The sequence below is a fragment of the Mollisia scopiformis genome (genome assembly GCF_001500285.1).
Source record: "Mollisia scopiformis unplaced genomic scaffold LY89scaffold_31, whole genome shotgun sequence".
Classification (NCBI taxonomy): Eukaryota; Fungi; Ascomycota; class Leotiomycetes; order Helotiales; family Mollisiaceae; genus Mollisia; species Mollisia scopiformis.
Window position 1 is genome coordinate 671,153 of NW_017263611.1, and position 10,993 is coordinate 682,145.

Below are 10,993 nucleotides of genomic sequence, written 5' to 3' on the forward strand. Positions count from 1 at the left end.
CAGCGATGGGATAGCATATGAAGGCATGGAAAGCTAATGGCAGGCGTTCTATGGGGAGTTTCAAAAATGGAGATATGCATATATGAGTTATGTCAGAATTTATGAACTATTGTAGATGGACACATTTGCATCTAGATGCGATCAACATTTCATTCTTCGAGCACGTTTGTGCTTTCCCTATTATCTGTTAGCTGATGATGAAAGGAGGGTGGTGAAATCGCGAGATTACTCTTACCCTTCAACTCGTGCTTGAGCGTGTGAAACTTGGGCCCAAGATATTCCTCGATAGGTACAGTACAACGCTATCTTTGAGTTTTGAGTGCTGCGGAGTGGAATTTTTGAGCCTCGGAAAAGATTGAGATCTGTGATGCCGTCTGACGAGGAAGATTCCAATCCTTCTCGAGTAGGCATCCCAATCAGGCTCTCGAGGATGAAAGTTATCGTATCATCCAGGGACGACAGCAGCAACACGAACACTTATTCCCTCAGTTCAGATCTCCTTGGTGTTCTGGGGCGCGCATCCGACGGTCGGCGTCGAACAGATCTGGATCGTGTTGGTGACTGGCTGGTTGAATCCTAAACGAGCAAGATTTAGCCCTGCTATGAATCACGCTTGAAGTGAAACTGATCATTAGAGTTGGAATGTAGACTGCAGGAATTCCAGGGAGTTTCCGGTGCTTACCGCAGTCCCATTACGAGGATGTCCGAGACGTCCTCCAATCTGGATCGGATAGGGGGGAAGAGGCTCCCGACGACCGCCGCGTTGCTCCCCGAATCGCTCCTCATATCCAGAATCGAAGGATTCTGGAGACCTAGAGCTGTACCTCGCATACCTATCAGACTTATGGAGTATGACTTGGCTTTCTGCCAAGGCGCGCTTTGGCCGCTTTGGCCGCTCTTCCTCGATGGTAGTCAACCTAGTCGATTTCTTAGACACAAACCCTTCTTCGACGTAGGACAACAGTATGTTGCAAACTCCTCCGTGGCCGTTCTGATGTGCTAGCTTATACGCCGTGTTACCATCATGATCTTTAGCCCCAGTTTTGCAATTACAGGTATTAAGTAGCAGCTCGACAATTTCCCGATGCCCTCTACTAGCAGCACAAGAAAGGGGCGTAAGACCTTGTGCGTTGGCTGCGTTGACGTTGACTTTATTGGTGTGGTGGTAAGGCAAGTATTTCTTAGCCTCCACTGGTCGGCTGCGGCTCTCATTGTACAGTAGCTCTGTAGGATATGGCTCATCGCTCGATTCGACGTTGCCATTGACTGTACCACTGCTTAGTAATAGTTGCACCATAAAATCGTCTCCTCGGATGGCGGCTTGAGCAAGTGGCGTGTAGCCATCCGCATTCCTGATATTGGCGTTGACCTTGCTATTCTTGAGCAGTAGCGCTATAGGTTGGTATTCTTGATGTGAAATGGACCACCAGAGCGGTGTCTCGCCATCTTGTCCGGTTTCATTAGGGTCAATTCTGCCAGAATCGAGGAGTTGCTTCATGGCGGTTAATTGTCTCCCTTTAAGAGCCCACCACTGCAGAACGTTAGAATGTAGTTTTTCCGGCCAGTAGAGGGAATAAATTGAAAGCACGAAGAAGTGGTAGAGGACGGTAGCGAGCATGAGCGAATAGAGCCTTAACGAAATTCCTGCTTACAAGTAGTGTTTCACCAGCATCATTGGTTATACTGAGATCGGTCTTGTCACACCTGAGTAGCATATCCAGCATGCCTTCGTTTATCACTGTCATAGCCCACCAAATGGGACTCGCCCAGTCTGTAGAACCTCTAGATCCATTTATCACTTCTGGTCCCACCTTTCTACTGTCAAGTAACAGCTTGATAATAGCGTCATTCCCATTTACGATTGCCACCCACTACAAGCAGTCAGTATCGTGCTCGCTCTACAGGCGAACGAGAGTAGTATGAACTTGACAACTAAGCCAAGAAGGAGGCAAGGTTCGAAATATAAGCAGAGGAGGAAAATAGATGGAGGAAATTGTGCCTGCTTACGAGTAGAGCGGGATCTTTTTCTCCTATGTCAACCAAGCGCTCATCGAGAAGTAGATCTTCCACGATGTTCGTATACCCACACCTTGTGGCCCATAGCAACGGCTTACCATAGTCTTTAGGTAAAATGTTGACGGTGGACCCCAGCGCATTTTCTTCAATTCTGCGCAACAAGTCGCACATTGGAGCGCCGCTTTCTGCCCGGACAGTCCAAGTATGATAGAACCAGAAGAGCTTAGCGTAAGCGTAAAAGTGGTGTTCGTCGATGGGGCGAGCTTTAAAATGCTTACTCGCTCCCGCGAGTACCTTCCCGATGTCCTGGTTTAGCTGATTCCTGGGTACCAAAAGTTGCAATGCAAGGGAGCGAACGACGCTGGAGGAACTCATGCTCGACCGGACGATGTTGGACGGAGTGGACGCTATGTTGATCTGTGGAACCACAATCGAAGATAATTGTGTCTCAAAAATCCCATAGTTGAGATAGGTGATAACAATATCTGCCATACGCGTGTGTGCAGCTTTGAATGAGAAAGGTATGGCCGATGCAGTGCCTCTGCCACCTGTCGTCGTCAATATAAACAATCTGCAGACGGGGAAGTCTCAAGAAGTGTAGAACTTGAAATTCATTGAGATAACTTGCAGATGCTTCGGTGTCAACGAGTAAAAAAACATAGGTTCATTACGTAGTGATTCATACCAGCATCTGGAAAAAAAGTTTTCCCAAGAATAGCACACATACAAGAATTTTGAATAGTTGACTTACTGAGGAGAAATTTCTTAGCACTATGATGGATAACCCTGACCGTGAGTTCCTCTTCGTCAACCATAATAAGGCTTCCGCAGTACAGCAACGTCGAGCCGAAATCATTTATCAGCCTTGTTGAATTCCAATTCGTATCTCCAGGGACAACGCTCAAAGCTTCTCGAAGTTCCTCTGTCGTTAGAGGACGTTGAGCAATACTAACAAGCTCTAGGATCCTTTGCTGGTAAGAGCCACCTTGGTCTTTTGATCGATCCAAGATACGAGAGAAGGTTTCCGGAAGATCTTTAGGAAGGTTTGAAAGCGCTTGGCGGATTGCCTCATCTGTCTGCTCGACGCATAATGACTTGAGCTGCAGATTAACCCAGAGAAACATCCCCTGCGCTCCGTCCAAGAGGGCGTCTCGTATCTCGAGGATTAACGCAGGATCGCCAATTGAAAGCGTTCCAGACTTTAAGTAGTTTTCCAATTCCGCTACAATATAGTCTTCAATATCAGGATTAGCGTCAGGAATTGAAATGATGGTAGGGTTGATGAGAAATTGAAGCTTCGAGTTGTTGCCAGCCTCTAGCCTGTACGAAAGACAGATAAACAACGTGAAAATCTTCTGGAGCCTCCGAAGCTGGTAGACCAACTCCTCTCTTTCTGCATGTGAACACTCATCCAATCCATCGAGTATGAAGTACGCCTTAAAGTTCGGAGATATAGTCCGTTGAAGTAAGATATATATATCATCAATGCCAAGGACAGGAGCATTTTCATCAAGGAGATCCTCCGTGGCAGAAAGATCAGGAAATGAACGCAGCAATTGTCGAGCTAAAGATCCAAAGACCACCCTTGCTTGCAAACTTTCCAGTATGTCATGACGGCAAAAGAAATAGGCCACTCCAATTCTTTTTTCTTGCACATGGAGACAAATATCATCCACGGCATTGGCCAGTAACACTGATTTCCCTGATCCCAACTTGCCCATGCATATGAACGTAGAGGATGTAGCAGATGTGTCTGGAATCTTCCAATTTTGATATTCAGCATTTTGATCCAACAGGGTTGTATTGCCCAGCTTTCGGATTTGTTTCCACGTTGTCTCGTAGTCGTATGTGGAGCAAGCATTGAGAACCCTTCGATTCCTCTCCAGCCTCTTGCGATGCGACGCGGTTTCCGAGAAACGGCTCGATACAGCTCTAAACCGAGAATTCTCTTGAGCTTCTTCTTCGATCTTTTTGCTCGACAGGAGGACCACTTCCTCTTTGATTGAAGTTGCCCAAGCGATGAGCTGCGTTTCGGCGGTCTTTATGTCAGAATCGCTTAAAGAGGAAAAGACCTGCCCTAAACTTGACTTCTTTGTGAACTTCAGCAACGAATGGCAAAGGCGAACCACAACAATGAAGTATTCCGATAAACTCGACTGCAGAATCTTCGAGCGCGGGTAGAGGAGAGCCATCATTTGGTAACGAGGCGCTGACCGACCGACCGTCATGAATAACTGAGATAACTTTTCGAGGTACGAGTTGGAGGTGACAAACATCTATCGACACAACGTCAATTCAGGCACAACGAAGCATTAGGGAGCACAAACAAGAAGCGTCATTCGGACAAGCGACCAAACACCGCATGCGATGAGATTCTGCGATCCTCCAATGAGTATATCTCCAAGGGCAGCGAATTGTTGGACAGCCTGCAGAACATTGCAGAATCTGGGCCCAAAACACCGCCCACCAACAACCTTCCCACTCGCGCGACGGTCGATCAGGGCCGTGAGGAGCATAACATCATCTGGAGTCGGAGGAGAACTACATGTCTGCGCTTTGTAGGAGCGGAACATTGCTTTCTGGTCGCTCGAGAGGTCAGCCTCGAATTCTGAGACTGCTTGGGCGAGACGAATTTCGGCCTTCAATGGGGAGGCATTCGCGACCAGGGCGGACATCGTTGTAGAGGTATGGTATCATGACGATTCCCGAGATAGCATGAGTGAGAGGTATATACTTCATAGACAGCAGAGATTGATGCGACGTGGGTTGGGCCCATGGCTGATGGAATCAGCCCCGCGAGGCTGTCGCGTGTAGCTGTGCCGTGCTATTGGATGCGCTCGATGCGCAGTCAAAAATAACAATGATAAAGTGAGACTCGACCGACGGCCGTGTATTGTATTGTTCGGAAGGTTGGCTGATGTGTGGAGATACGTGCCTATATCGTTGGCAGAACGGATAGCTAATTGAGAATTAAGAGGTGAGGAAGGAAGGAGCTTGTGGGCCTACTGCGAAGACATAGTTGAAGTATACATTTCAAGTGGCTAACGGAATAATTATTAATGGCTCCAAAACGCTAAGAGACATCGAACCAGTTGAATCAATCATGTTGTATTATCTATACGTGCAGAAGACAATGTCAACGTATGGAATCAAAGCCTGCAGATGTCCCTCATCCCCGAGACTTCTCGTCGCCATTCTTTCCATAGACTCTTTCGAGGACCTCTCTTTTATGTGCTTCAACCTCTCCTTTCTTCTTCCGCATCTGAACCCAAATTGTGAACGGCTGCAACGCAATACTAACAGCCACCCAAGCGATAATCACCCCGAAATTCAACCCCAGTAGATTTTTCGTCCCAAACAGAATAGCTTTAGACCCAATCAAGTTGTGTCTCAACGGCCATGCCAGTCCCCACAAATAGAAGTTTGACAGGAGCTCGACGGGGTAGAATCCAGTAGCCACGTTCGTAATGACCCAGAAAACGAAGAAGACTGGCGTGAAAGGGGGGCCGAGGACATTATTAACATTCTCAACTGCAAGACCAAAGGCCATCATCGAGACCCAGGATAACATCCAATATATAACGTATCCGGAAGCACCATAGAACCTGTCGAACCGGATTTGCCAGGCACAGGACAGGGCAAGGTAGAGCAATGAGAGGAAGAAATAAAGTATAGGGTAGAGTGAGAGACGGTATATATAGTAGTGGAGCAAGGAGATCTTGCCCATCATGGCTTCGTTAAGAGCGTTGAACATTAGGACCGACAGAAATGAGATGATTATAAGATCTACAGCACATCAGAGAGAGCCTGGAACGGACGAGGAAGAGACTTACAAATAGTGCCAATTTCTGTCGCTGCTTCTGCTGTGCTTGGAACATACGGGGCAGTGTTGTACACAGAAAATCCAATCGGTATGGGAGATTGAGCTTGTCTTTCCAGAGCAGCAGCATTCCCAGCATTGGCTGTAAGAAGTGAGTTCTGCTTCTCCTTGGCAAACTGCAGAACGAAAGAGTTCATGAACGTAAGCATCGCTGGATATGCGAGTTCGTCAATGGCCAAAGCATTTCTCCCCTCTTCATAGATGACATGTACAGAGCCTGTCGGATCATAGCTCGTATTTCCTTCATTGTATGCGTAATTCATAGCAGTCGTGGCATTGGCTTGGATCACGATGCCGATCCAGAATTCCTCTTGCTTCAAAGCATTTCGCGCTTGTTCATTCGAGAAATTGTACTTTGATCCAGGTTCCGACACGTAGCCCAGTGTATTCTCCGGATCCTCAGACCGCGCTTTTGCTCCCATCTGTTGCAGATATGGTCCTACTTCTCCTTGGTCGAAGTCGATGATCGCTACTGTAAAGACGGGAAGATTGAATTGAAGGGAGTGGTCGGCGCCCCAGTATATCGACAGAATGCCCAGCACAATTGCTACCAGAAGTACACAGAATGTAAGGAACATTTTTGACCACATCCTTCTCTCCTTCTCCATGTACGCAGAACTGACTCCCGGGAGTGCTCTTTGCATTAGTGGTACTTCCTGCTCATTGTTGACCATGCGGCCTTCGAGCGTATCTTCTGAATGGGCAGACATGGTGATAGTTGATGGGAAGGAAACATGGAAGAACAAAATAATCCCACTAGAGCGTGAACAAAAGGATATGTACAAATCCTTACCTTGACATCGTCATCGTCCAGAGCATTTCTGCTATTCCACGTACGGATGGTACCTACCAGAGAAATCCTCACTCTAGAGCAATCCATGAATAATAGCTGCCGGCTCTAGAGTGCGGCAAAGCGGTGAATGGCAGGGAGCAGATGATGCCGCAAAGGGGTGAATTCATCGACGATGATGTAAAGACTTTCTTTCGGAATCAACGGCGGCTAAGATCTAAGATCTTGGCAGGGGTCTTTCATAGTCAGGTGATACCGCGCGAACCCCCGCTTTTGCCTCGGGTATGAACGCGCTCCTGGAGTTTCTCTTGCTTGACTGTAAGCAGGAGAGAAGTCTCGCCGTGAGACTCTGCGTTTCTAAGAGAGTACGACAACCTCTCCGTGAACCCCTCCTCTCAAGAATCGAAGTCTCTCGGAACTCAATTCAAGGCAAGCCGTGCTCCATATACACATATCAAGAATCCGAACAGAGGCTCTAACGCATGCAGAGCCATAATGACTTCACAAGAACCCGCAACCTCGAAGCCAACCCGAAGACCATATCATGGTTCGTGCCACTGTGGCATCACAAAGTACTTTGCGTACATTACCCTTCCTCCTCCAATGATCACCGCGATCCCACCAACATCAACTAGCACGACCAGAATCCGGAAATGCAATTGCTCAACCTGTCACAAGATGTCCTTCTTCCACGTCCGTCTACTGGACTCTCCCAACGATTTCCTACTTCTCTCTCCTCTCGATCCTGTCACCGAACTCAAAGACTACACCTGTTTCGATCACCGAATCCACTGGTACTTCTGCCCAAACTGTGCAATCCGCTGCTTTGCGTTCAGTGGAGAGAGTGAAGTTGTTGATATCGAGATTGAGGGACAGGGGAAGAAAACAGTCTGGAAGCCAAAAGCAGAAGGTTGGGTCGAGGGAGGGAGTGGATATTTAAGCATCAATGCAGCAACATTAGAGCCGAACCAAGAAGGGTTGAACCTGAGTGAATGGACTGAAAAAGGATGGATCGCGTATCTAGATATGAGAGGTGATGAGGTTGCGAGGTTAGGGAAACCTCATGATGGAGGAATATATTGAGATTCGAAAATCAGCGGCGTTTCGAGGACAGCTTTTCGTCCAGGCAAGTGCTAAATTCCGAACTGTGCGTGTTGTCTATACCAGTCACTTGGCTTGTTGACATTTGTCTTCTTGCCATGACCAAAAAATGCTTATAGCCTAGCATGTTTCAAGAGACGTCTACCACCCTCTAGGTGATGCTAGGATCGGCGTCCATACTCATAGCAATCATGTTAGACTTCCAAATGTCCATTTGTTGTCTTGCGAAGGCTTGATCAATGATGATTGAAGCCCAAAATTGAGTCCAAGTAGGATATTTGAGTGTCCAAAGCTATGTCTTTGCTTTCTCCTGCTGTTCATTGCACATCTGGTGCTTGCTCCTCTCGATGACAGACTCGAAAGTTGCTGATTGCTTGCCATAAGACGCAGTTTGCTGTGTTCGAGTGCTGTGCTTACAGACGAGATCTCCCGGAAGTCTCTACCCACCACTTTCTATCTGAGGTCGAGCATTTAACATGTTCACAATTTTAAAATATGTATAACTCTTCATACTTATCTTTCTTGATCGATCTGCATGGCATCTTTCTTTCTCTTCCGAGATATCTGAGCTGAAGTTGAGAATTAAGCGCAAGTGCCATAATGCTGGATTTGGATGAAGAAGCCTAGGCTGTATCAAAATCTTTCAATTTATCAATCCATTGATTGAACTCGTGAAGCCAGAGACATTGTTGTCTTTCGGGGAATGGTCATTGCTGCTCCCAGAATTCTTCCCACTCAGATAGACATGCCCGATTAATCAACTATTCCTTCTTCCCCCTCATCAATTCTTGGTTTGTTTCTCCAGTTACCAATGTACGAATGGTACCATTGGATTAAGTTAACAACATACCATCTCCATGCTAGGAGGAGAAGGTCAGTATTGGAGTCTCTTCACAGGGAGGAGAAGATTACTATCAATCAATAAGATTTACTATCAAGATATCACAAATTCATGTCACAGCATTCAAGGTAATAAAATTTGAGAGCGGAGAACAGTCTTCATTCATCTCTTTGCAACATCTTCCCAAAAACACCAACTCTCATCCCATCCCATCCCCAACCCCCCATCCACCCCTAGTAACGGGCCCGGTACGACGAATGCGATGTGGTGCTGTTGCTGGTGCTGGCCGGTGCGGCGGCGGCGAACGTGGGAGGAACGACACCAAAACGATAAGCAGCAGGGACAACGAACGGGGCCGGCCAGAACGCGTATGCTGGGATCTCCGAAAGAGGAGGAGGACCGAAGGCAGAACAGATTGCTGGGTAGTTAATCTGCTGGTAGACCCTGCAGAAGAAATGAGTTAGCCAAGTTCTTTTGGACAGGAGGGAAAGAAACTTACCAGGCAGCGTGAGGAGACCCTAGGTGGCCGAAGCCCTCGTAGTCTGGAGTGAGATTCATGGGATCTCCGGGAGACAGAACAGGTCCGAAGACCGAAGTAGGAGCCAGACGTTGATGTGGTGGAGGAGGGAGAGGAAGTTGTGAAGTGCCCGCAGGCGAAGAACTTGAAGCCAGGCCGGGAATCGAACCCGGAACCTGGTGCGTCTTGGACAACTTTTGAGGAGCAACCGGCTGAAAATGGTTGTCGAGCGGAACTGCCTTGCGGCGAGGAGTGCCTCCGTTTTTCAAGTAGTAGGCCATGGTGGTTGCGGTGGTGGTGGTGTTGGTATGGTGTGTGTGTGTGTGTGTGTGGTTGATGACTGCGAAGTCAAAGCAGGACGAAGAAACTTTATGTGGAAGCAGAAAAACTTGGGAACGCTGGAAGAAAAAAAGTTTGAAAAGAGAGCTGAGAGCTCGAGTATATATAGAAGTTTCCTGCCAGATATTCCCAGGTATTGTGCTCAGTACAGTATTGTTGAAATCAACCACTGGGTTGGATATATGGCGACAATGGTATGGCTTTGTCGGTGTTGAAATATAAGCGAGATGGAGACAATAGGAGTCTCGATATTGAGCTTGTGCTCGGGTAAAATATTCACCTTTTCCTCGAGCTCAGATATACAGCTATTATGTTCTAAGACTACTGCTATTGTCCCATCAGTCCATCAATTGTAATAGATTGACCCCAAAGATTGTCTTCCGCTCTGTAGCGTTCATTTTGATACGTTAACTTTACTTTGGACCAGAAGTAAAAGAAATTCCTTCTTTGCACTGAGATCATATGGGGGCTTACAATTGTCCCATCGGTAATAGCATTGGATATCCATACCTGGTAAAACGTAACACAAATGTGGTCTTCTCTCTGTTCCTTGACAATAGGAGCAAAGACCTGAACCAAGACGCAGACTGTCACTTGACCATTTCCAATCCAAACAATAATAAAATGTCCGCAGCTAGTGAGCGCTGCATTTAATGATTATTAGAGCTATGTTACAGAATGTTTTGGCACCACAGCCTTCGTAAAGCTTCCAGGTATCAATTGAGACTTCAAAATATCAATCACGTGACTATTCTCAAAATCCGCCCGACATTGCCATCCCAGCACCTCCACCAAGGGGACCACCCAGATTTCCCTGGACCATCCCCGACTCATTGAATCTCTGCATCTCTTTTGGTATGTTCCCATCTGGATACGCCTCCCTTAGCCGTTTCTGTCTCTGAGCGAAGAGATCGAGGCTGTTCTGATCAGCATACCTCACATCATCTAGGCCGAGCACTTACCCCAGCGATTCTCCCCGCTCATCCTTAGGACTCTCGTTTTTACTTGTGACTACGTTGTCTCCTCTCGAGTCAAGGGTCTCGTTCTTGGCCTCATTGTCTGTTGGGGGAATTCGAGCTGCCATGTCGCCACCAAGATCTCTGCTATGTCGGCCGAAACACATTGTGACTTGAGATTTATTTAGAGAGCAATGAATGGATTAGACTGTGTTATATATATGACAACCCTTTCGCATCTCGTAAGTCGGTATAGTGCTCAGCCTTGTGAAGCCTTGGTATGTACGTGATATGTGGACCTATGACGGAAGGCCGGGTATCGAAGCAAGATAGCTCCACTCTTCGATGTTCTCTCTTCCCCTTTTACCCTTTTGAAAGAAGACCGAGTACTCTTCTGCCTTGGGCCACTGTATGTGTGTGCTATCTGTCATCAACAACATATAGACAGAAACGGAAGAAGGGTGTTTTGTACGGGGTGTGAATACATGCCGAAGTAATCCCGCGAACCGAGCCCCCTATCGAAACGAAGAAGTGTGGGACAAAGGGGGGAAGG

The 10,993-nt window shown here is 47.2% G+C and overlaps 4 protein-coding genes across 4 annotated transcripts; 1 reads left to right on the forward strand and 3 right to left on the reverse strand.

Moving 5' to 3' along the window:
* Positions 1-136: 136 nt before the first annotated feature.
* LY89DRAFT_328989 (uncharacterized protein) lies at positions 137-4,938 on the reverse strand. Its single transcript, XM_018206774.1, has 7 exons — positions 4,344-4,938; positions 2,768-4,292; positions 2,008-2,564; positions 1,653-1,871; positions 683-1,531; positions 236-576; positions 137-177 (listed from the first exon to the last, which is right to left on the reverse strand). The coding sequence occupies exons 1-6, from the start codon at positions 4,689-4,691 to the stop codon at positions 478-480; spliced, it is 3,597 nt and encodes a 1,198-aa protein (XP_018063261.1). The 5' UTR covers positions 4,692-4,938; the 3' UTR covers positions 137-177; positions 236-477.
* A 247-nt stretch (positions 4,939-5,185) lies between these two features.
* On the reverse strand, positions 5,186-6,318 carry LY89DRAFT_599245 (uncharacterized protein; the record flags this gene model as incomplete). The annotated part of the gene is made up of 2 exons (XM_018210082.1): positions 5,186-5,802; positions 5,850-6,318. The coding sequence occupies 2 exons, from the start codon at positions 6,316-6,318 to the stop codon at positions 5,186-5,188; spliced, it is 1,086 nt and encodes a 361-aa protein (XP_018063262.1).
* A 748-nt stretch (positions 6,319-7,066) lies between these two features.
* On the forward strand, positions 7,067-7,955 carry LY89DRAFT_658659 (uncharacterized protein). The gene has a single exon (XM_018212483.1). It carries the CDS (start codon positions 7,182-7,184, stop codon positions 7,767-7,769), a length of 588 nt encoding a protein of 195 aa, XP_018063263.1. The 5' UTR covers positions 7,067-7,181; the 3' UTR covers positions 7,770-7,955.
* A 906-nt stretch (positions 7,956-8,861) lies between these two features.
* LY89DRAFT_724883 (uncharacterized protein) lies at positions 8,862-9,426 on the reverse strand (the record flags this gene model as incomplete). Its single annotated transcript, XM_018218939.1, has 2 exons — positions 8,862-9,072; positions 9,128-9,426. 2 exons carry the CDS (start codon positions 9,424-9,426, stop codon positions 8,862-8,864), a joined length of 510 nt encoding a protein of 169 aa, XP_018063264.1.
* Positions 9,427-10,993: the final 1,567 nt, after the last annotated feature.